General features: G+C 48.5%; 1 gene segment (V, D, J or C); it reads left to right on the top strand.

Annotated features, from left to right (window-relative positions):
- Positions 1–1,704: 1,704 nt before the first annotated feature.
- On the top strand, positions 1,705–26,370 carry LOC122101388. The segment is given in 7 exon segments: positions 1,705–1,794; positions 1,898–2,025; positions 7,991–8,173; positions 20,662–20,697; positions 23,768–23,785; positions 24,305–24,500; positions 26,327–26,370. Coding segments are annotated over 7 exon segments (651 nt in total).

Raw genomic sequence — 26,370 nt, forward strand, 5'->3', positions numbered from 1 at the left:
GCCATCAGGAAGAGATCTAGAACCTTCCGCAGGGCCTGCTGCAGATGCTGCCTCTGTGGTGGAATGTCTCCTATCTAGGCTGTTCCCACTCAGATCCACCCAGGTTGCCAGAGAGGAATTAGTGAGGAATTTAATTCCATCCACACAACACCTCCACTGTAACCTTCAACAGGCTTGGTTTTAATGTGCGGCATTGATCTGCCGGTAGTATTTCTAGTCCTGGGTCACTCAAAAGCCAGGCTGCCACGCCTCAGTATCAAGGCTGTGTTTGTGTAAAGGCCTGGAGAAAAGGCTCCTCAGAGACAAGTGGGAAAGGGGGACAATGTGGCGTTGGGGACCTGGGTCTAGCATGGTGACCTTCCTGGCTGACAGGTTTCTCACAATGTGCGTGGATGAGAGCAGTGCTCCATGTGCAGTAAGAGGAGAGAGCTCAGGTCATCCCTGCTTCCCAGAACAATGATGCTCATGGTCCTCTCCTGCTGTTGTTATACGTCTCACTGGGAGACACATACAATAGACCCTATGGAGAGATCAAAGAGTATAGCTCTTCACAAAGACGAAGTCAAAGACCAACAAAGTAAGCACCAGAAAGAGGGTACTGGGAGTGGAGAGATGAGGGGCAAATGGTAGAAGAATGAAGGAGACAACATGGAGAACACAGGCAAGAATACAGTGCGTATGCCACAGAATTGAGAACACTGAGCTAAGGGTGGGTCAAAGGGGAAAGGTGAGGAAGGAATGACTCAGATCCACATGCCTTGTATCCATGAACTGCTTTGTTCAATGATGTCAGCATACATGTCCTAAACATTAACCAGAGAGAGGGAAGAGGAGGTGGAGGGGTGGGCAAGAATGTTGAAATGGGCAACGTTGATCAAGCTTCAGTGTGTTCATAAACTGCTTCACTGAACGGCACCACCTTTATAGAGCAACTTAAAGATCAAATTGTTTTATTTTTTATTTAATTTTTAAAAACTGTTTTTGTGTAGTTGATGTACAGAGCGGTTACAGTTACGTGAATCAGGTACCATCAGTGCAGTTCTTTATGAACCATTCTTTCTCTCTGTTGCTCTCTCCCAATCCTTCCCTCCTGTCCCCATCCATAAGATTTCCATTTCGGGGCTGGGAAGGTGGCTCAGTGGTAGAGTGCTTGCCTTGCATGCCTGAGGCCCTGGGTTCAATTACTCAGCATCACAAAAACAGAAAAAGCCAGAATTGGCGCTGTGGCTCAAGTGGTTTAGCACTGGCCTTGAGCTGAAGAGCTGAGGGACAGCGCCCAGGCCCAGAGTTCAGGCCCAGTTCATTTTGCACACAGTGTCTGGTAAGTATCACTGTTGTATTTGTTCATCCTTGTTCTACCTTTCATATGTCCCCCTCACCCTCCCAAATACCAACACGGTAAGAAAGAATTCAAAAGGAAAAGGGAAATACAATTTTTAAAAACCAAATGGCTCAGCAATCTTGACTAACCTAAGGATAGATAAACTTCTTTAAAGAAGTTCATTATAAATTAGTTTTTAATGTTAAAGCCAATTAATTAGAGGCATTTCAGTTTATCTACTCATCTAACAAACTCTGCCTTCCACCTGCATCTCCTCTGTGCGCTGCCCTCCTGAGACTTCTGCCCCAGAGCTGCTTTATAGCAGAGGACATGCAAATAGGACGTCCCTCTGCCCATGAAAACCAGCCCAGCCCTGACCTGAGCTCTGTGAGCTGATTCCACCAGTGACTGAGCACAGACCACCACCATGGAGCTGGGGCTGCGCTGGGTTCTCCTTGTTGCTCTGTTGAAAGGTGATATATGAGGAGCAAAGGATACTGAGTGTGCAAATGCACCGAGTGGGAGGAACAGTGGACGTGTGTGACCATTGCTGACCAGGATTCTCTGTGTTTGCAGGTGTGCAGTGTGAGGTGCAGCTGGTGGAGTCTGGGGGAGGCTTGGTGCAGCCTGGGGGATCCCTGAGACTCTCCTGTGCAGCCTCTGGATTCACCTTCAGTAACTATGGCATGAACTGGGTCCGCCAGGCTCCAGGGAAGGGGCTAGAGTGGGTGGCGGTTATATGGTATGATGGAAGCCAGCAAAAATACTTGGAGTCTGTGAAAGGCCGGTTCACCATCTCCAGAGACAACTCCAAGAACATGCTGTACCTGCAAATGAACAGCCTGAAAGCAGAGGACACGGCTACGTATTACTGTGCTGCACACAGTGCATGGAGTTCAGTGAGAGCCCAGACACAAACCTCCCTGCATTGGGCTCTGGCCTGCAGGGGGCGCTCAGCACACAGGGAGCTCAGGCTCAGCCCCAGGGCCAGGAGCAGAGGGATCTTCCAGCTGTGCTCCTCTGTGTCTGCCCTGCCTGTGCTCATCCTACCCCAGTTCCACTCTGTGTCTGCCCTGCCTGTGCTCATCCTACCCCAGTTCCACTCTGTGTCTGCCCTGCCTGTGCTCATCCTACCCCAGTTCCACTCTGTGTCTGCCCTGCCTCTGCTCATTCTACCCCAGTTCCACTCTGTGTCTGCCCTGCCACTGTGAGGTTTACTTAAACATAGGATGCCACTTCCTGAACAAACACAGAGAATAACACATTGGTGAAATTGACTTTGCCATGTTCACCAAGATCAGAGCTGAGGAAGGCTAGAGATTAAACAAATGATACATCAACCCAAATATAATAAGAAATGCTGCCAACAAATATCCTAGAAACATTGAGACATAATGAAACACACAGTGTTTCATGATATAGAGAATTCAAGAATGTTAGGAAACACATTTACTGTCATATCAAATTTAAACTGCACATCAATGTATTGCGCCCTTCATGCAACTAGAAGCACCTTACATTAGCTACATTATCACCAGGAACATGCTGGGATGCATGATGCTGTGACATTACAACAACTGCAAGGCCACTAAATAAATGTTTTGTTTTGTTTTTTTAAATTTAATTTTATTTTATTTGTGAACATACTGTACAGAGGAGTTACAGTTACATGGGCAGGATAATGCGTACATTTCTTACCAAGCATTGCAGCCTCCTCCTTTGTTTACCCTTCACATCCCTTCCCAGCCTCCCCCCTCCCCCCCTAATCCCAATCCTTCTCCTTCCCCCCCTTTCCCCCCATCCCCCCCTCCCCCCCCCCCCGGACTAACGTTGTAAAGCTCGTTTTGGACATGACAACTTGTACTTCTCATTGTTGCAACAGGTCCACCTGTATCCTTAAACAACTGGTTTTTCCCCATCTCCTCCACAAGTTATACTGACATCAAATATAGTGAAAGCAGGGGTTATACTGTGGGGGAGGGACATACAAAGCAACAAAGAGATAATCTTATAAATGTGTTAGAAATACATGCATGAAAGAAAAAAACATTAAAATACACATCTAAGGGTTCATTTTCCTGACATCACATTATCTGACCTTTTCCGCTTGACTCATACATATACTAGATATTACAAATAAGGGAAACCATGGGACCTACGTTTCTTTGGGCCTGGCTTACTTCACTTAATATAATTTTTTTCCAAGTTTTTCCATTTCCTAACAAATGGGGCAATGTCATTCTTTCTGATGGAGGCATAGAATTCCATTGTGTATATATACCACATTTTCTTGATCCATTCATTTACTGAGGGGCGTCTGGGTTGGTTCCATATCTTAGCTATGGTAAATAATGCTGCAATAAACATAGTTGTGCTGGTAGCTTTAGTGTGGTCTTGTTTGTAAACATTAGGGTAAATGCCCAAAAGTGGGATTGCTGGGTCATAGGGGAGCTCTATGTGAAGTCTTTTGAGGAACCTCCATACTGCTTTCCAAAGTGGTTGAACAAGTTTACATTCCCACCAACAATGAAGTAAGGTTCCTCTCTGTCCACATCCCCTCTAGCATCTGTTGTTGTTAGAGTTCTTGATTTTTGCCGTTCTAACTGGAGTGAGGTGATATCTCAATGTTGTTTTGATTTGCATTTCTTTTATGGCTAGGGATGTTGAACATTTCTTCATGTGTCTATTGGCCATCCTTCTTTCTTCTTCAGAGAAGTTTCTCTTTAAGTCTTTCGCCCACTTATTTATTGGGCAGTTGTTTCTTTGAGGATTTGTTGTTGGGGGTTTAATTTTTTGAGTTCCAAGTATATTTTAGATATGAGACCCTTGTCCGTTGTATGGCTAGTAAAGATCTTCTCCCAATCCGTGGGCTTTCTATTGATCTTACTAGCTATGTCATTTGCCCTGCAGAAGCTCTGCAACTTTATGCAATCCCATTTGTCCAACCTTTCTTTGATTTGTTGTGTTTCCGGGTCTCTATTCAGAAAATTTCGGCCTGAGCCAAGGAGACCTAGGGTTTCTCCTATTCCATCCTGTAATGTTTTCAGAGTGTCTGCTTTGAGTTCAAGGTCTTTGATCCATTTGGAGTTGATTCTGGTGCAGGGTGATATATAAGGATCTAGCTTAAGTTTTCTACAAGTAGTTAACCAATTTTGCCAGCACCATTTACTGAAGAGGTTGTCTTTCTTCCATTCTATTGTTTTAGCTCCCTTATCGAAGATTAGATGGCTATAGGTCTGTAGGTTCATTTCTGGGTTTTCAATTCTATTCCATTGGTCCTGAGATCTGTTCTTATGCCAATACCAAGCTGTTTTGATTACTATGGCTTTATAGTAGAGTTTGAAGTTTGGTATTGATATTCCTCCAGCAGTGTTCTTTCCATTCATGAGCGTTTTTGCTATTCGGGGTCTTTTATTGTTCCATATGAATTTTTGGATTGCCTTTTCTATTTCCTTGAAAAATGAGGTTGGAATTTGGATAGGTATTGCGTTGAATTTGTAGATAGCCTTGGGAAGTATTGCCATTTTCACGATGTTAATCTTTCCAATCCAGGAGCATGGGAGGTTTTGCCATTTTTTAAGTTCTGTGTTGATTTCCTTTTCAAGATTTTAAAGTTTTCATCATAGAGGTCCTTCACTTCTTTAGTTAAGTTAATTCCTAGGTATTTTATTTTTTGTGGGGCTATTACAAATGGAGTTGCTTTCCTAATTTCAGCCACACTTTTCTCATTGTTGGCATACAGAAAAGCCATTGATTTTGGGGGGTTAATTTTATAACCTGCTACTTTGCCAAAGTTTTGAATCAGCTTGAGTAATTTGGGAGTGGAGTCTATGGGATTCTTTAAATACAAGATCATGTCATCTGCAAAGAGGGAGAGTTTTATTTCTTCTTTCCCTATTTGGATCCCCTTTATGTCTGCATCTTGTCTTATTGCTGTAGCTAGGCATTCTAATACTAGATTGAAGAGAAGTGGAGAGAGTGGGCATCCTTGTCTTGTTCCTGAGTTAAGAGGAAATGGCTTTAGTTTTTCACCATTGAGTATAATGCTGGCTGTAGGTTTATCATATACAGCCTTTATTGTATTGAGGAATGTTGCATGGATTCCTAATTTTTCCAAAACCTTCATCATAAAGGGGTGTTGGATCTTGTCGAATGCTTTTTCTGCATCTATTGAGATAACCATGTGGTTCTTATTCTTGCTCCTGTTGATGTGATGAATAATATTAATTGATTTGCGTATATTGAACCAGCTTTGCATCCCTGAAATGAATCCTGTTTGATCGTGGTGTATGATTTTTTGGATGAATTGTTGAAGTCGATTGGCCAAAATTTTGTTGAGAAGTTTTGCATCAATGTTCATCAAAGAAATGGGTCTATAGTTCTAAAAGAAATGTTTTATCTGCACCTTAATTCTGTGGGACAACCTTTATATATCTTGAACTTCACTGCCCAAAACATTGTTGTGAGCTGAGATGCTCATATCTACATGTTCTGATCAGGAAGTTGGCAGAAAGATGGATGGCAAAGGCCATTCTGATGTTTCTCAGATAGAAATTAGGGACAGGGCAGGGAGCATGGAGCACAGGACATCCTAGGGAGGACGTGGCAGAAGTGGCTGAGGTACGTTCACATCTTGGGTGACTGTAGAAGTCCACCTAGGGTAGGCCAGCAAGCTTATGGAAGTGTGAATCTCTCAGCAGTGTCAAGTATTCTGGAATGCGTTCTTTGACTTCTTGTAATAAAACGAGAGAAAAGAACGAAAGGATAAATGTAAAGTCAGAAAGAGTCAAAGGGTAACAAACAGAGAGGTCTCTAAGGAGGTGCCACAGTACGGCAGTGGCCAGAGGAACAAATCCTAAGATTTGCTGTGGACAGAGAGCGACCAGGGATGCTGACCAGGAAAACAGAAAGGAGAACCAGGGACATTTCAGAGGCAGCCACCCCCAACCCAGACCCACACTGCAGCTCCTTCTGTGTTCTGCTGAGATTGTGACATAAGACACACACACACTTTAAATGTCATCCTCAGGGACTGAAATGACTGTGGGACATCAGGGCCTCTGGTCTTGAGGGAGGCTCTGTCCTGTTCAACCCCAGGCCCAGGGCCTGCACCCCTCCCACCAGGCCCCATTCTGAACGTTCACCTCCTCTCTGTGCTGACGTGCTGGGGACCAAGGCCTGACTTTCCACTTGGACCTCCAAGTTATGGAACTCAGAAGCACAACCCTCCTGACACATTTAACTCAAGTTTGGGTAAGAAGCCAGACTTGTGAGTAGTATTATGGAAAGTGTGCCATATGAATGCCTCTGTACACACATGCTCAGACACATGCACACACATCAATAACAGGTCAGGTCTCCCATTCACATCTATGTGCACATACTTCAATAACTGGTCAGGTCTCCAATGAAGACACAGGGAAATCAAGGCTTTCTATTCCAAATATACAGCCCATGGTATAGCAAACAGATAATTTAGATTTTATATCAAGATCAATTAAACATGTAAGTTGAAACTCATCAAATTTCGGCTCCAGTGAAAAATAAATAGATGACATGCTTTGGAGAGGAAGAAATGTTGGCAAATCAGACACCCAACATCATTTGTGCATCCAGACTGTAAGAGGAACCCTCAACATTCAACTGTTGGAAAACCCATTGATGAACTGGCAAAGACTTGTACAGATATTGTGTAGTTGTCCCTAGGCTAATGCATGTCAAGTGCACACTTGGTGACTGTGAGGTTCATGTAGGCATTCATCCTCAGTGAGGTTTTTGGCAGTAAGCAGTCGATGAGATGAGAGGAAGTGACAGACATGCAGATGATGACAGAAGAAATGCAGGCTTGTCAGCAGTGTCCCCATGAGCCTGGCTCTCTGAGTCTTCTTTCAGCAGTTCCTGCAGTGCATCACGTCTCTCCTGCTCTCACTAGAGGACCGTGACCCACTCAGCTCAAGAATGGAGCAGAGGACACTGACCTCAGCAATGAGGGAGAGGAAGGACAGATGACGTAGCAGACATGAGATCTTCTCCCCAGAGCACACTGCTGTGTGGAACCTGTGTGTACTTTCCCGGCTGTGCAGGGAGGTGACTGTAATATTCAGATCAACGTGGGATGAATACGTGGGTATCCAGCAGGTGGCAGCAATGGGATGCCGTGTGTTCTGGGAGGCCATCTTTGTAGCAATGCCCCTCAGGACTCTCACATCTGCCTCAGCACTGCCCTCCCTGACACCTCCACCCCGGCTCTCACTATGTAGTAGAAGACATGCAAATAGGGCCTTCCTCTACTCACTAAAACCAGCCAGCCCTGACCCTGAAGGCGTGGAGAGACGTCAGCCCTGGATTCCAGGTGAACCATTCAGGGCTCAGGCTGACACAGACCTCTCACCATGGAGCTGGGGCTGTGCTGGGTTCTCCTTGTTGCTCTGATGAAAGGTGATGTATGGAGACAAGACACACTGAGTGTGCAAATGCACAGTAGTGGGAGAATCTGTGGATGTGTGTGACCATTGCTGACCCAGATTCTCTCTGTTTGCAGGTGTGCAGTGTGAGGTGCAGCTGGTGGAGTCTGGGGGAGGCTTGGTGCAGCCTGGGGGGTCCCTGAGACTCTCCTGTGCAGCCTCTGGATTCGACTTCAGTAGCTATACCATGCACTGGCTCTGCCAGGCTCCAGGGAAGGGACTGGAGTGGCTCTCATACATCCGTGGTGATAGTAGTAGCACATACTACGCAGACTCTGTGAAGGGCCGCTTCACCATCTCCAGAGACAACAGCAAGAACACACTTTACCTGCAGATGAACAGCCTGAGAGTGGAGGACACGGCCGTCTATTACTGTGCTAGAGACACAGTGCAGGAAATCCAGTTTGAGCCAGACACAAACCTCCCTGCAGGGCGCTCAGCACCAGCAGGGGGCGCTCGGCACAGCTTGGAGCCGGGTCAGCTCAGGAGCAGCTGCACACAGAGCCCAGGGCTGCTCTCCTGCTGTCTGCCCTGCCTCTGTGTCCACAGTGTGACAGCATCTCTCCTGAGTTCATGACCCGCACTCCTCTGTGATGTCTCCAGTCCTTTGCTGGGACTTTAAGAATGAACAGAGTATCACAGTGGAAGCAAAAATTGCTCTGCAGTGGTGACTAGTATTTGATCCTGAAGAAGCTCAGGGACCCTGGTGACCCCATGAGACTCAGGGTAAAGATCCCAGGATTTACAAAGTTAGAATTTGTTCTGTGAACAAGAGGGAAAAGCCTGGCATGGTGACTCATGCTTGCAATGCTAGAGACTTGGGAGGAGGAGAGAAAAATGAGTATTTATGAAGGCCAAATGGGCAAAACCTTAATGACAACACATCTCAATCGATAAGCTGTATGTGGCAGCTGTTTCCTGTGATTCCAGCTACACAGGAGGCAAGTGTGGAATCACTGTCTGCAACCTGCCCCAGGGGAAAACACAGCACTCTACCAGAAAATAACATCAGAAAAGATGCAGAAAGGGCTGAAATGCATGTGTGTGCCTAAAATACTAGCCCTGAGTTCTGGGGGGGGGGGGGGAGAGAGAGAGAGAGAGAGAGAGAGAGAGAGAGAGAGAGGAGGGAGGGAGAGGGAGAGGGAGAGAAAGGCACCCACACAGCTCACTCTTAACAGGCCTCAAATGCTGCCCTCCTCCCTCCACCTGTAGCACTGTTCAGGGGTTCAGAACTGACCTAACAGAATTGCTCCATTCATTCACTTTCTGACTCAGTGATTCTTCTCTTTTCAGCCTCTTCTTCTCTTTGTCCAACCACCAAATGTACTTGGGGACACAAGTCAGAAAACACAGGGGTCAGCCATATCCCTGGAGCTCAGTCTATGGCACCGTGGAAACGTTGGTGGACTCCTCAGTGTCCCCTGACCAGGGCCACTTGCTGTCCTCCGTGGGGACGTGGAAGTGGACACGAGGAGTCTGGGTTGGAGTGGACAGACAACAGGCCATGTGCATGTAGACTGACCTTGCTGGGCCCCGTCTGTCCTGGGGTTTCCTCCATCACGATGGCTCTGGAGTCCTGCGGATGTCCCGTCTGGGATGGAGGCCAGGTCCCTGTGGCTCCGTCATGAGCACTGTCACTGTGCACACGCATCGTGGGCACGAGGGGCTGGGCCCAGGTGATCTCACAGCAACCTGACTGAGCTCCCTGCATCCCAGACGCCCCCACCTGCTCAAACAGGTCCTTGTTTATTTCTCCATTACATCCTGATCAGAGAAGAGCAAGCTTCACTTCCTGAACAAGAACCTGTGTGTGCACTCTACAGGCTTTAGGAAGAGGTTCTGAGATTTTCTCTGGACAGTTTTTGAGGATGATAAGACAAATCATTCATCTCACCAGGAGACATCCATTACTCTGTCCATGTGGAGACAGATGTGACCTCGTTTGGAAGAGAAAACTCCTGGTGAGGAGACCCTGGTTCCCATAGCACAGGGAGGGGACTGTAGAAGACACTTCTGTATTCATCATTGTAAGGAGTGAAGACAGGATGGGAAGATTTGTACCTAACAGAAATCATCAATAGTTTAGACAAAATCTACTTAACCTATTGAACATTTATCTATGTGTGTGTGTATTGTGTATTTTATAGCATCCTGTTGTTGGCATGTGTCATTATAATGAATAAATTAATTAATTAATTCCAAAGTGAGTAAATTAGGAAACATACAATTAACCCTGTGTGAGCTCTACTGATGTCTAGGGGCCTGCATGTCAGCGGTGTGTAGACCTCAGGGTCCAGGCACTGTGGCACACTGTGTTTCATGGGTAACGGGGACAGGGAAGCATCATCTCAGGGCATGTGTGAATACTTCTGATATTGGTGCTCATTTTGGTTTCCTGAAAACACTTTTCAAAATTTTTATAGAATGGAAAATATTGTTCCACCTCTATTGGTACAAATTCATAATTAAATACACATGTATTTAGATTTGCAGCATTGCCAAAATTATTATTATTATTATAAATGTGATGTTCACAGGGTTACAGTTGAATAAGTTAGGTAAAGAATAGGTTTTCTTTGGACAATATCAACCGTTCCCTAGCACTCTCCCCATTTCTCCCTCCATCAGTTGTATAAGTCATCATCTACATAGTGTCTAGTGAGTACCACTGCTGCCTTTACTCAGCCTTTTACTTACCCTCTGTGCAGCCCCATGATCCCGAGGGTGCAGTTACTGTGAAACCATTGTGAAATGAAGCTAATGCACAGAACATCACCTCACATGGACTCCTCCATGTTCTGCAGAGATGATGTCTTCTAGGTTCTGAGACTTGGATCGTCCCTATTGTTGAAGAAATGACGTGGTTTCAGGCTTCTGTATTTCTGAGACTTGTCCTGGGGCTGCTGTAGGATCACTCATGGAGGACAGGCCCTGTGCTGACGAGAAGATGTGTTCTGGAGCCATTTCATTAAGTGTTCTGCAAAAACTGTTAGATCCTGAACGTGTCATCACCTAGCTGGGCACCTGTCAATAGTGCGTGTAAGTCTAGCAACTCAGGAACCTGGCATCTGAGGATTGTGTTCTAAGCTAGGCTGAGCAGGAAAGTCCATAGGACTCTGATCTCCAATTAACCACCAACGGCAAAGAATGAAGCTAGGGCTCAGTAGTAGAGCCTGAGCCTGAAGCAGAAATGCACAGAGACTGCACCCAGGCAGTCCTGGAGTTCAAGGCCAAGGACCACCATCATAAATAAAAAAGCAATCATCTGTCACCTTCACTTTAGCTCCAGTATTTCATGTGCATGTATAAGGAGCAACAGCGTGTTGACTGGTGCTTCTCCAGAGAGACCGTGAAGGTCAAGACGCCGCCTCCAGTAACGTGTCCTGTGACTTCATTACTGGACAGAGCATGTGTCACCTTGGTGACCCCTCTCAGCACTATTGGATGACAGTCGTATTCATATATTTAGAAGAGACAGCAAGGCAAACCACTCAAAAAGAGCCAAGAACTCAAGACGAGGAAAGCGCAGTGGAGGAGGAATGGACACCATAATTGGAAGGCTCTTCAGAGCTCAGCCCGGGCAGCGGCAGCGCTCACAGAGCCCTGTGCTCTCAGAGCTTCTCCTCCAGGGCCGGGGTGAGGACAGGCTGCGTCCAGTGCCTGATGCTGTCGTTCTACCCTGTGCCTGAGGCGAGAGTGACAGACTCACTGGGTCACCACAGGGGCCAGCCTGCTGCCGACCCTCCAGGGACGTGGATTCCATGCATGAACTCCAGTGGAGGGCGTTTGCTCCATGGTCTGACCTGTGTCTTCTGGCTTGCGTCCTCTGCCTCCTGCTGCTGCCAGAATCATGGGCTGAGCAGTCAAATGTGGAATTCTCTAGAAAGAGTTGCTCAGCTCTGCTCCAGAGACCAAGAATCCCAGGTGACATGGAGGCAGGGTGAGGACTGTGAGGGAGCACCGTGGGCTCCTGCTGTCCCGTCTCATTCAGACGTTTCCACAGACAGAGATCAGCAGGAAGAGAAACACTGCACTTTTCACAGCGGATGGGGAGTGGGTTTATACACTGGTGCTTTGTGCCTCTTTGTTCCAGGAAGCAAGATCATCTCTCCCTACGAGGCCGATAAGGACACTCCTGCCCTGCAGAACTGGCGTCTGCCCCCTAATATCAAGAGCACACAGGTCAGTAATAAGGAGTGAATAAACGGTTAGTAAGTCTCGGTACATCCATGGCACAGGTAGAAGACGTTCCCTCTCCACCATCACAGTCTGATCCTTGAGAGACCCGGTTCTCGGGATCAGTGATATCACTACTTGTTCACTGTTTGAGACCGATGCTGCACAGCAGTGTGTGCATTTCAACACCAACCCAGTGTCACAGTGACACTGATGAGGAAATGGGGGGTTTAGAATAAGCAAGTGGAGCCAGGCCCCAGTGCTCTCCTTCTCATCCTAGCAGTTCAGGAGAGGATCACACACAGATCTGGGGATCACACTGTAGCCAGTGCAGGAAGGAAAGGCTGTGAGACTCTTACCTCCATTAACGGCCAAAAAGCCAGAAGTGGTGCTATGGCCGAAATGGGAGCCAGTCTTCATCAGAATGCAGACACACTGATTTGAACAGTATACATGTACACCAGGGACTCCAGGTCTCTCTGGAAACTTCTTTTCTATTTCCTGGGAGTAAACTACCCGAGTAACCACCGTGTGTCTTCATGCAATCCTGCAGGCTCTTCTCATGAGGGGTCACGTCTACCAATCTCTCTCCCAGTTCAGTACACCTCTGAAGACCAGGACAAGCCCTGCAGTCCCAGAACACTCGGTCCACAAGGATTCTCCTGCTTCTGCATGCTTGTTCTTTCTCTTTCCCTCCACTGACACTCAGTGGATCTACTTCCTGATCAAGGTTCTGAGGTTCTGTGAATATATGTATATGTGTGTTTGTGTATGTATATGTGTTTCTGTTTGTGTGCATAAACATACAAATGATGTGTGTGTGTCAATGTTCCTGCAGGTCTGTTTTCCTGATGTGTGTAGAGATACAGGTAGGGTTTACCTGTGTGTGTGATACAGAGAGACACTGTGCTGATTGCACATATTATATCTCTTGGTCTCTCCTCATAGCCTTCACCTCACTTCCTTCTTGGCAGGGCAGGGCCCCCAGTGGAGAGCTTGTCAAGACAGGGGCGCGATCAGTGGTCCCCTGTCTCCCGCGGTCACCTCCCCCGGGAGACAGGGGACAGGGGAATGAGGGCGGAGGTCTCTAGAGACCCGTGGTCACCTCCCCCGGGGGACAGGGGACAGGGACGCTGCCCCTCATATGCAGCCACAAGCAGGGTGCCCCTCACATGCAAATTCCTGCATACACACCAGAGAAATCCCACCCTCGCTTAAATTCAGGCTCTTCCACACTCTGGAAATGCGTCTGCATGTGACAGACGTGACCTCGTGAACATGGAGCAGGTGTGGTCTTTGGGCTCCTGCTGGCAGCTCACAGCGGTGGTGACTTGGGACTGGGCAGGAGCGTGGGATGCGGCGTCTGGGCCGAGATGCAGCTGCTCCTCTGTCCACAGCTGTGCTGTCCCAGGTGCAGCTGCAGGAGTCAGGCCCTGGCCTGCGGAGGCCCGTGCAGACGCCGTCCCTCTCCTGGGGTCTCTGGTGACTCCATCAGCATGGTGACTGCGGAGCTGGACCCGACAGGCCTCAGGGAAAACGCTGGAGGGGACTGGACACATCTATAAACGTGGGAGCACCGCGTACAGCCCGAGCCTCCAGAGCAGAGTCACCATGACAGTGCACACCTCCAAGGACCAGTGCTCCCTGCAGCTGAGCTCCGTGACCATGGAGAACACGGCCTTGCACGACTGTGTAGGACACAGCGAGGAGACCGGGTGTGAGCCCTGACACAACCCTGCCATAGGGATGCACAGGACCCTCAAGGATGCCCAGCACACCTGAGCCCAGAGTCCATCCAGAACACAGCCTGCAGCCCAGGGCTGGTGTCACCGTCTGGCTGGGTCTGTCCAGCCGATTGCCAGGGATCCCTTCTGGATCTGGGAGGCTGCCACTCCATGGCATCTCTGAGTTCATAATGTGATCATGCTGTTATGATCTTCACATGATAAAGCATATTCCCATATCAATGAGACCAGGGCATTGCCCTGGAAATGGCAATGACCCAGCCGTGGTCCCCAGGACCTGAGGAAGGCCAGGGGACCTGACGATCACTTTCCCATCAGCCTGGGGAGACACTCTGGGATTCCCTGCTGAGGAGGCCCTGAAATTCCCGTTGAAAACGTGAGGGACATGGCTATGCACAGGTCCTCCCTGCAATCCAGGCTGTGTGGGAAGTGGGGACTGGAGGATCCTGGTTCAAATCCAGCCAGGGAAAACACTAGCCAGCTGAATCTCAGTCAAGGAGCTGGAGGTGATGGCCCAGGCCCACAGGGCCCCCAGCTACACCAGAGCTATGGACACAGCATTTGAGCTCCGAGCCCAGCCTCAGTCAACACCAAGACTCTGCCCGAATAACAGCTGACAGCAAAATGAGAGGCATGGCCAGTCACAGCATGATGGCCCAACGAGCACAGGCCTGAGTTCTAACCCAGTACTTCCAAATCCTGTGAGGAGAAGCCAGACCACCACCCCTGGAGCTGGCAAACCTTCCCTTTCTCCCATTCCCGCCTGTGCACATCCAGCTCACGACTGGACAATGGGGTAGTGTCAGTGGACACATTTTCCTGCCCAGAGACTCTCCTCCGAGTGTCTTCTTTCCCCTGGTCAGCCAGAAATGGAGGTTGTAAGTGTGTGGACTGAACCCCAGGTCAGGTGGGGACCTGGGGTCAGGTGTTGTTCAGGCCGGGGCTTCTGCAGACCTGGGGAACGTGCCGGTGCCATGTCTCAGCCTGTGTGCATCAGCCCTCTCCTGCTGCCTCTCAGCAGGCCTCCTGTGGGAATGGAGGTGGACGTCGGGTCTGGAGGGAGGATGACCAGGGGTCGTGGGACGGGGATGCAGAGCTCAGCCTTGTCCACTCTGTTCACATGATTTCACCTCCTCCGTCTGTGGCTCTGGAGAAATGGACACATGGGCAGCCTGGTTGTGCTGTGAGGTCCAGGATCCAGGGCAGGAGTCTGTGAATCCTGGTGTAGTGCACCACCCAGGACAGAGCGCAGGTGTCCGTGAGTCCTGGCGTTGTGCATGTCCGGCACTGCTGCTCACCCTGAACCCTGTGCTGAGCAGAGCTGCCTCCTGAGGCGTCTGCCCAGCGTCCTGGCCCCTGTGGTGCTGCTACTCACCCTCCTCTCACACTCCCCTCCCTGAGACAAAGACAAATCTCACCCTGTTCCCTCACCACACCATTACCCGAAGGAACAAGGCTCATTTCTTGAGGAAGGATTTTTGTCTGAACTCCATGGCTTAGGAAAGGCGTCTTCCACCTGTGAAGGTTTCATCCTGTGGAATCATTTGGACAGTACACAAACCCTTCTCCTCACCAGGAGACAGCACCCTCCAGGTAACTGCTGTGTGTGTGTGGAGCAGGAGGAGTGCAGTGCTCTGCTGGCATGGGGTCCTGGTGCCCATGTGTGCCGCAGCCATGGTGACCGCAGACACCGCAGTAAAGACACCAAGCTGTGGAACTCAGATTTTGGCCTCCAGGATGGCAAAGCCTTCCTCCAGCTCAACGCTGAGTTGTTACATACCACACCACATTTCCATACAACAGTTTACCCAGCATAGGAGTCCCCACACAGACACTAGCAGTGTGACTACCACCACCATTGGTACAGATTCTTCCTGTTGATTTCCTCTCCATTCTCCTATAAGCTCCTCCAGCTCCTTGAGAAAACTCCCTTATTTGCCCTCTTTTGTCTTTCTGAACTGCATTACCACACTTCACGTGAACTCCCCAGAGTCATCTATGTTGTCACAAATGCCAGGACTTCCTCCCTTCCATGGATGAACAATCTCCTGTTTTGCAAAGACACCACATTTCCTTTCTCCATTCCTTCTCTCCTGGACACCTGGGTTAATCTCCTGGCTTGCTGATGTAAACAATGCCACAGCAACTGAAGATAAGAAGCAAATGTGCCACGGGACATTACTGGAGTTTGGAATCTACAGCATTTCTAGTGTTTGTGTGCTCATGGACCGTGGTATAACTTCCAGTCACGTTCTCATTTACATTCTCACTGTCAGCCTGCCTGCTTTACATGACCCAGCTTGGCCCCCAACACTCGGTATCTCTCATGTGTTATAAGCATTTTTATTGTGCACTTTTGCACAAACAGGGACCTTGCACTCTCGCTCTGCTTTCTCACTCAAGGCTGGTTTTCTATCATTTGAGTCAGGCCTCAATTTCCTTTTCTCTTTTGGATCCATGACTAGGACTCAAAGTCAGAACCTGATGCTTTCTCTCATTGATGAACCGCCTAACAACTCATCCAGACCCCCAACACAAGGGTTGGTGATTTCCTTTCGTTTCTTTAATTTCAGGGTTTTTGCTAGTTAACAGGTCCTCAGACCATGTGTCCCACTGCAGAGCTGCCAGTCCCTCTGTGAGCACACCTGATGGTACCTGCTGACAGCTCAGCTCTCTTCCCCAGCTGCAGAGCTGCACACAGGTCAGAGCTCAGTGCCACAGTTTCTCCACCCTGACTGCTTCTCTGCCATGTCCTGGGTCCCAGGAACTCCCTGTCACTTCTCCTTTCCTCTCTTCCTCAGAATCTGCTCATCTTTGTGTCAGTGGATTCTTGTTCATGGACAAAAGTGTTGTTCACGTTCAGCTCACCATCTTGTCCAGCACTAGGAATCACTGCAACCAATCAATTGAAAGACAGAAGCAAGGAAACTATCAAAGGGTTGATAAAACAATTTGAAGAAGACACAAGTCACTTGTTGATAGTTACCAAATACTCATTTACCTATGTTTTGTTCTGTGTGTGACTCACTGAGGTTATTACAAGTACATGATACACATGATTTTGTTGCAAATACACAATACATATGAATGATAAAAATAGATTATAACAAATGATACACCAGAGCCCACTTTCAAGCATCTGCCTGAACCCTGGCCTTCCTAGTTTGTGGTCAGAATGAAGTAAAGTGCGGCAAAGCCACACCTGATCTCGGGTCAGGAAGGAGGCTCTGCAGAGCTCACAGATGAGCACCATTCTCCTGGAACACACTAGGAACTGTGGGCCCTCCTTGGCTGTGCAGCCCAGACCAGGCATGGAGCTCATACCACAAGAGATGCTGCCAGTGTAGAAACCCACTCACCATTGTTTTACACTCTTGTGTGTGCACAAAGAGGTCACAGGCTTGTTGCACTTTGTGTGCTGTACCTGCAAATGAACAGCCTGAGAACTGAGGACATGGCCTTGTATTACTGTGCAAGAGACACAGTGAGAGGAGCCCATTGGGAGCCCAGACACAAACGTGCACGCAGCCTAGGCCAGCAGGGGGCGCTGAGCTCACGTCAGCTGCAGGTGTGATGAGGAGGTGGCCCTGGGGTCTGGGCCTCCACCCCTCACAGGGCTCCCAGGACCCGAGATTGTATCTCCCCTGCACTGCCTGCCAAGGAACCCCGAAGGCTTAGCTCCTTCTTATTGAACACAAGGCAGGTGAGTGACAGAACAGCAAGGCCCAGGGTCCAGCTTCAGGACAGAATTGGTCCAACACAACTTAGCACCGGCAGTGAGCTCATCGTGGGTGTAACAGTCGGTGTTAGGGTTTTTTTTTAAAGAGGCAGGCAAGTAAGAACTGCACCATGCACCTGGTATTCAGGTAAGGGGTGGGTTTATTCAGTAGACCTGCTGGGACCAGGCAAGGTTGGCACTCCACGCAGTTGGCAAAAGAGAGCATCTGGCCCTGGGTTAGGCCTTATACAGGGTAGGGGTGGGGAAAGGTGTGTCCAGGTAAAGGGAAGTGGGATCAGGTGGGAGAAAGGTGTGGCCACATCAGGTTAAGATGTGACCTCAGCGGATGCAGGTGTGACCTCTTCCAGGTGTCCCAGTTGCCTAGGTAATGCAGGTACTGGGCGAGGTCTGTTCCCTGTCCAGGAATGCACCTTACATTCCAGCCTTTTGATAATTATGAAAAAGGGCGAAGATTCTCTCTGGCTACTTCCTGCTGGCAACGGGCGTCGTGGGGATAAAAGGCTGAGATGTGGTCCACTCTGGGAGAAGGCAGCAGGCAGCAGCTGGCACTTGGGTGCTGAGTCCTTCGATGAAGTCTGGAGAAGTTTCATGAGGCATTGATGGAAACCTGAACAAATGGAAACTCTGACAATTTTTAAACCTAGAATGGCTAGCCTTTGAGAGGGAATCTAGAGGGGGGTTCCTGGGACCCAGCCTGCATCGCACTCTTCAGGGCACAAGCCAACATGTAGAAAAGAGAAAGCGAGAGATAGGGAAAGTTGGACATGAGTGGCAGAGAGAGAGCAAAGAGAGCCTGAAAGTAAACAGACTTCTGACCATTTACCACTGCAGTGGCAAAAACTGTTTAAAACTGAGAATGGCAGAAAAACTGACTTGCAGCACTCCATTAAATGTAGAGTCAGTCTGGTGAGTGAAGGAGAGCTGACCAGGCAGAAGCAGCGTCCCGACTTCCCCCAGAGCCCTCTAGACAGAAATGGCCAAGCCCCCAAAACCAAGCGTCCTCGGCTTCGGAGGTGACCGGCCTTTCAGCTAAAGGCTGTAGGAGCTCTCTGGCATGGCTCCACGTCTGGACAGAGACTGAGCAACAGAGAGCCGTAGAGAGTAGTTTCACTCACCAGAGTAGAGAAGTGGTGTGGACGTGGATGTGAAGGCCAGCAATGGTATTGGTGAAAAATCTCACGTGGTGTCTCAAAGCAGTTCGGTTCACAAAAAAGGGGTGGTTAGGAAATTCTAGGTTTTATTGGGTAGCCGATGAAAAGAACATCACGCTCTATTCAGGCAGGAAAAGTTAATTTGACAGAACAGCTGCCCCCACCAAGCATGGTGGAGAAACATGGCTGAAAAAGGAAAAGGGGGGAGGAAGAGGGGTGACCACCTCTGGGCCAGGACTTATCTAGGCCAGGGACAGGAAGAGGTGTGGCCAGGTGGGGGAAAGGTGTGGCCACACTGGAGATGGGAGGCATGTGACCAGAGGTGGCCTGGGATGTAACCTAGTAGGAGAAGCTGCCTGCTTTCAGGTCTGCTAGTTCCATGATGTCTGCAAGAAGTGAATCTCTTGGAGGAAGTTTTCTCAGGCAGTGGGCTGGACAAAGATGAAAAGGAAATATATTACTGAAAAGATTGGATATCCATGGCTTGGAGGTGACCTAAGGGATGAGGTAGTGAGGTGTGTGGAGAGGAGAGCAGTTAGCTCAGTGTTACTCACCCGGATGTTCAGGGATGCGAGATAGCCTTACCTTGGTAGGCCCAAGGGGGGAACAGGTGTACCTGGAAGTCAGTGTTGGTATAGAAGGGGCAGGAGCAGGAGCCCTTTTTATTCTTGACAGGTGAATCCACTGGGGCTGTCCCTTGAGCTTGACTGCAGTGGGCATGGTCAGCAGAAACTGGTGAGGGCCTGTCCACTTAGGGTGTAAACCAGATGGATTAAGGCTCTTGAGAAACACTTGATCACCAGGCAGGGGGAGTGGGAAAGGGGCCTTGATGAGGCTGAGGGAGACACTGGTCAGCATGTTAGCGCAGCATGTGCCTAAGAAAGGTTAGGATGGGAAGGTAGTCTATTAGTGGAGTCTTGGCATTGTCAGTAGGGAAATTACCTAGGAGAAAAGGTCTTCCATACATTAACTCAAAGGGGCTGAGGAAAGTAGGGCTGCGGGGAGAAGCACGTAAGCGGGTGAGCGCCAGGGGTAACAGTTCTGGCTAGGATTGCTGGAGCTTAGTGAAAGTTTAGTAAGTTGTGTTTTGAGGAGTGCATTAGCTCTTTCAACCTTTCCAGAAGACTGAGGCCTATAAGGAATGTGAGGATTCCACTGGATGTTTAGAGAGGATGCCACCTGTTGGGTCACTTTGGAGATGAAAGTAGGCCCCTTGTCAGATTGAAGTGACCTGGGTAAGCCAAACCTAGGAATAATTTCTTTAATAAGGACAGAGGCAACAGTGTCAGCAGTCTCCGACATTGTGGGATAGGCTTCAATCCATCCTGAAAAAGAAGGTACTTCAGCCGCTTACATCTGGGCATGTGAGTGAAATCTATCTGCCAGTCTTCCCCTGGGGTGTGTCCCGTGCTTGGGAATGCAGCTGGTCGGAGACCACCCTGTGAGCAGGTAAGAGCACGTGTGGGGCAGGCTTGGGTAATAGCCTTTAGTTGGGTAGTTAGGCTAGGGCAATGGATTAAAGGTTTAAGAAGGTGGGAGAGAGGCTTGTATCCAATGTGCAGCGCCTGGTGAACCTGGGAAAGAAAGCTGTCTGCTTGTGTCTCAGGAAGAACAACTCGTCCTTCCAGAGACCACCATCCCTGTGCTTCCTGGGAGGCTCCCTGGTGGGTAAATTTCTTGAGCTCCTGTGTGGTATAAGAGGGTTGTATTGAAGGCAATACCAGAAGCAAAGGAGCTGGAAGTTGTCTCTGGAGTTGTCTCTGGGCTGCTACCTTTGCCTGCTTTTGAATTGCCAACTGTAATGGCATCCAATCCAGTCTGGTGTCCTCTGCAGTGAATGAGCGCTACCTGTTGGGGAAGGGAAGCAGCTTCTAATAGCTTAAGAATAAGTGAGGCATTAGTAATGGGAGTCCCTTTGGTGGTCAGGAAGCCACGCTCCTTCCAGATTGCTGCATGCAAATGGAGAATATGATAGGCATATTTTGAGTCTATATAAATATTAATCTTCTGTCCCTTGGCTAAAATTAAGGCCCTAATTAAAGCTATAAGTTCTGCCTTTTGTGAGGTAGTGCTAGGGGGCAGAGGGCTGCTTTCAAGAATGGTACAGTTATTAACGATGGCATAGCCCGCAACTCGCCTTCCTGAAGAGGTAGATGTGGAACTGCCATCGATGTACCAGGTGTCTTCTGGGTCAGGAAGAGGAGATTCCGAGATACCTGTAAAATGGGGTGTGAATTCCTCCAAGGTCTCTGTACATGAATGGGAAGGAGGGTTAGAATTGGATGGAAGCAAGGTAGCTGGATTGAGCCGGGAGCAGCTTTCCAGTGAAAAGTCAGGGTTTTGAATAAAAGTAACATGAAGCAGCTGTAGGCGGGAAGGGGAAAGGGAAGACAGGGATTTATGAGACCAAAGGTCCTTTAGTCTGTGGGGAGAGAGAATGGTAGTGGGTTGGCCAAAAGTGAGTTTTGTGCTCTCCTGTGCTAAGGTGGCTGCTGCTGCCAAAGCTCGAAGACAGGCTGCCATTTATGTTAGTTTTTTTAAAAAGAGGTAGCCGAGTAAGAACTGCACCACGCACGTGGTATTCAGGTAAGGGGTAGATATATTCAGTAGACCTGCTGGGACCAGGCAAGATTGAACCTCCACGCAGCTGGCAAAAGAGAGCATCTGGCCCTGGGTTAGGCCTTATATAGGGTAAGGCGTGGAGAAAGGAGTGTCCAGGTAAAGGGAAGTGGGATCCGGAGGGAGAAAGGTGTGGCCACATCAGATTAAGATGTGACCTCAGGGGATGCAGGTGTGACCTCTTCCAGGTGTCCCAGTTGCCTAGGTAATGCAGGTACTTGGCAAGGTCTGTTCCCTGTCCAGGAATGGACCTTACAGTCAGCAACTGATCTCAGGACAGAGTTCCATGGTACCACAGCCACAGAACCTCTCCTGCAGCACAGATTCTCTGCAAAGCCACACAAGGCAGAGACAAGACAAACACTGGATGTGGATGTCCTGTCTGATGATCTGCACATGCACTCACACAGGGAAGAGGGAAAGACTGTCATTTCCATCACTGATGAATCTGTGGGAGCAGAGGACCCTTCTAAGCTCAGGACAGATTCCGTGGTGGCAACATTCTTGCCAAGGCCACAATCCATATAGTACCAGGCAAAGACCGAGACCTGACCAACGTTCAGTGTGGATGTCGTGTCTGATAATCCCACACACTACATACAGAGGGAGGAAAGGGTTGGTGACATTTCAGAAAGACCAGAGAAGCCTCTCAGGAACCTGTGAAGTCACTTGGGAGAGCCTAGAAAGGATAGGTTCTTGGGTTTTCATCTCAGCCTGGGGCAGAGGAAGGTGAGCTCCTCCTCTGCACGTACAGTAGGTCAGAACCGCTCACTGAATGCATGAGAGGGGAGAACCAGCACTCCCTTAATCCATGTCCACCAGTGACACACAGGGAAGGGAGAGAAGTGAACTTGGTGCTGCCAGAGTCAGACGTTAAAACGTAAGACTACACTCTCATTCCTGTGACTGCACTCCTACTCCATATGACAGCAACAGCGTAAAATAAAGACATAAAGGCACAAAGAGATTGCTGGGAAACACCTCTTCAGCAACATGAAATAATGTCAAAAGAGTAAAGCTTCGTCATAATGATAGTAGTGATAATGTCTCTAAAATGATTTACTATGCATGGTGTATCATAGAAAAAAACGTCTCAAGGAAACAACAAAAGACAAATCTAGAACCCAGTGAAATAATGATCAGAAGACCTGCACTGAGAGTTCTTTAAAAAGATAAATAATCCGGGTGCTGGTGGCTCTCATTTTTAATCCTAGCTACTTAGGAGGCTGAGATCTGAGGATCGTGGTTCAAAGCAAGCTCAGGCAGGAAAGTCTGTGAGACTCTGATCTCCAATAAACCATTAGAAAATCAGAAGTGCAACTGTGGCTCAAGCAGTAGAACTCTTGCCTTGAGCTGAAGACCCCAGGGACAGCACCCAAGCCCAGAGTTTAAGCCCCAGGACTGACAACAAAAAGAGAAATATTAAAGTACAAGATAATATGCTACTATCAATGAAATGCAAATCAATCCCACAGTGAAATATCACCTCACCTAAGTCAGCATGACTGTTACCACAAACATGGAAAATCTAAATGCTGGTCTTCTGGTAGAGTGTGGGGAGGAGTTTTGCTGAGAATGCAAACTCCAAAGTTTTAAGTTGTTTTGTGGATATTTTTTACACATTTAGTTTGAGGAAGGGCCTGAGATTAAATAAAGGTCCAACAAGAGAAGAACAGATAAAGGAAATGTGATAGGTGTGGACAATGGTACAGTACTCACACAGAAAGGAAGAAAGACTGCCATTTGTGATAACTTAAAAGAAGTTAACTTAAAGGAAAAAACCAACCATAGAAACACCAGCATCACATTATGTCTAGAAGAAATAGACTGCACAGAACAGAAAAGGAAATGTTGGTTACTAGAGAATGAGGAAGGATGGAGGGAGGACAGGATAGACAGAGGTTGGAAGTTGGGTACAAAATTGCATGAAATAAGGAATCAAATGATTGAAAAAACAATACAAAGAACATGAAAATAATTTATCAACAGTTACCATATCAATGTTTACCTATGAGCAGTGTATGTTACATGTAGTAAATCACTGAAGTTAGGACAATATACATGTGAAATTGTCACAAATACACAATATATATGATTGACAAAAACAAACAACAAAGACTGTGACAACTGATACACCAGAGCCCACTATCAAGCATCTGCCTGAATCCTGGCCGTCTTGGTTTGTGATGAGAATGAAGTAAAGTGCGGCAAAGCCACACATGATCTCGGCTAAGGAAGGAGGCTCTGCAGAGCTCATAGATGAGCACCATTCTCGTGGAACACACGAGGAACTGTGGGCCCTCCTTGGATGTGCAGGCCCAGACCAGTCATGGAGTTCATACCATGGGAGACGCTGCCAGTGTGGAAACAAATTCACCATAGTTTTACACACTTGCGTGTGCACAAGGAAGTCACACGCGTGTTGTACTTTGTGCTTTGTGTGTGATCAGAAATGCTGACAGAACGATCACCAGGCACAATGGCAGAGTGAGAGGACATGTGTGTCCCTCTGCACCCCAGACAGCTCTCAATGTTCTCACACTCTGCCTCAGGCTACCAAGGAGCTGCAGGTACAGTGTGAACCACAGCACGTGGTCAGTGCGTCATGATGTCTCCAAGGTGACCATTGTCACCAACCTCCTCCAGCACAGTCACCTCTGCTCTGGGAGCCCAATCTCTAGACTTCCCCCCAGAGCTGCTTTATAGCAGAGGACATGCAAATAGGCCGTCCCTCTGCCCATGAAAACCAGCCCAGCCCTGACCTGAGCTCTGTGAGCTGATTCCACCAGTGACTGAGCACAGACCACCACCATGGAGCTGGGGCTGCGCTGGGTTCTCCTTGTTGCTCTGTTGAAAGGTGATTCATGGGGAGCAAGGGAAACTTAGTGTGCAAATGGACACCAGTGGGAGGAACAGTGGATGTGTGTGACCATTGCTGACCAGGATTCTCTGTGTTTGCAGGTGTGCAGTGTGAGGTGCAGCTGGTGGAGTCTGGGGGAGGCTTGGTGCAGCCTGGGGGGTCCCTGAGACTCTCCTGGGCAGCCTCCGGATTCGACTTCAGTAGTTACTGGATGAGCTGGGTCCTCCAGGCTCCAGGGAAGGGGCTGGAGTGGATTTCATACATCTATGATAGTAGTAGCATATACTACACAGACTCTGTGAAGGGCCGCTTCACCATCTCCAGAGACAACAGCAAGAGCACATTTTACCTGCAGATGAACAGCTTGAGAGTGGAGGACACGGCCGTCTATTACTGTGCTAGAGACACAGTGCAGGAAATCCAGTGTGGGCCAGACACAAAACTCCCTGCAGGGCGCTCAGCACCAGCAGGGGGCGCTGGGCACACACTGAGGTCATGGCAGTCACAGGAGCAGCTGTGGAGCACTCAGGCCCTCACTCCTCTGTGTGCCTGGCCTCTCCACAGGATGCAGCGTCCCCCACAGAGCTGTCTGGGGTCTTAAGGGCTCCTGTGCTGGGTGAGGACATTGCTCTCCAATTCCACTGGTTTCTCTCCATCTGCAGAGATCCTGAGCAGAGTCCATCGGGCTTCCCCATTCTGTCCTTGGTCTTCCTGGAGGAAGAGCAGACACTTGCTTGCCGCGGACCGGGTTCTGTCGGGACGACGGAGGATACCTAAGGGAGGAACCTGGAATAGGTGGGGAGATGGCAAACAGACAACTCACACACATTAGGAGTGGATGCTGAGTGCGATTTAATGCAGAGGATAGCAAACTTTTATAACAGAAGTCTTCATGAGAGAGGGCAAAAGGGCAATCTTGCTGCATGGCTTCATTTTTTGGTGGTCACCAGCTGATCTCCTGATAGGCGCTTGTTTCCGGCTTATCTCTAAGAAATACAACGATTGCGATGTTTGTCACCAATTAACCATTACCTATCTTTACAGAGGCCTTAACTTTCCCAAATAGATCTTTCCTGTTTCTTCTTTAATAGTAAACCTCAAGGAGACCTGGATCTAGCAATTCTCTAGGTCTAGCAATTCTCTTAGTAAATAGCAGGAAATTCTTTCTCCTAAGTAATTATCTCAGCAATTGCCATACATTCTTTCTGTTCTAGCTGAGCCTACAGCTTCTTGTAAATCCCTTACAAACAATTCCTTCTGCTGAAGTGACTTTGTGAAAACCCCCAATACTTTTATATTTACTTATAACTTGTCCCCTAGCCTCCATAAGAGGGGTTTCAGGGTAGCACTTAACTCTGGTGAGTTAGTCATATTTTTAAGACACTCATCAGATATTGGAGTCGTCAACACTCTTAAGAAAGAGCTTTGAATAAGGGAACGTTGACAATGAGCAAGTACAAAGAGCAGTAGAAGCAGTAAAAGATTAATAGGCACTCTTATGCAGTGAAGAAAGGCAGAAACACATCTTTTCCCAGGGGTTTTTCCAGCCTTTTCCCAGGAGTAGGCCTCTTAGAAGCCCTATTCTCCGAGGTAGACTTCAGTGAAGTCCCAAAACTTGGAGATAGGTTTCTGTAAAGCCCCATTCTCTGAGGTAGACTTCGGTGAAGTCCCAAAACTCAGAGGTAGGTCTCGAAGCCCCTATCATGGTCTGATAGATGGTTTCCCATGCTAAGCAGACTCTACTGGGGTCGGCGTGGCACTTGCTGCTCACTCTTTTTTTTGTTTTGTTTTGTTTTGGGGTTTTTTTGGTCATGCTGTTTGAACTCTGGGTCTGGGCGCTGTCCCTCAGCTCTTCAGCTCAAGGAGACCACTCTACGGCTTGAGCCACAGTGACACTTCTGGTTTTCTGGTGGTTTTTTGGAGATAAGAGTCTCAGGGACATTCCTGTCTGGGCTAGCTTTGAACCACAATCCTCCGATCTCAGGCTCCTGAGTACCTGGGTTTGCAGGCATGAGCCAGCGACACTGGGCTCATACTGACTTGTTTACACGCAGCCTCTTCCAGACCCTGGAAATACTTCCTGAGAGTCACATTTTCCTGAGGCCTGGAAGGCCATGGGCCTTTGGTTCCTTGATGGCCATTCCTGCATGTAGGACATCGGGATTTGGTCAAGATGTTGTGAGGACGCTGCATCCGAACTCAGAACACACCGTGTCTCCCCCTCCCCGGCACTGAGGTTCTCTGTCCTCAGATGTCCTGTCCCAGCAGCTGCAGGCGACCCACAGCCTGGCCTGA

The sequence above is a fragment of the Dipodomys spectabilis genome, unplaced genomic scaffold (genome assembly GCF_019054845.1).
Source record: "Dipodomys spectabilis isolate Male_0828 unplaced genomic scaffold, ASM1905484v1 ptg000657l, whole genome shotgun sequence".
Classification (NCBI taxonomy): domain Eukaryota; kingdom Metazoa; phylum Chordata; class Mammalia; order Rodentia; family Heteromyidae; genus Dipodomys; species Dipodomys spectabilis.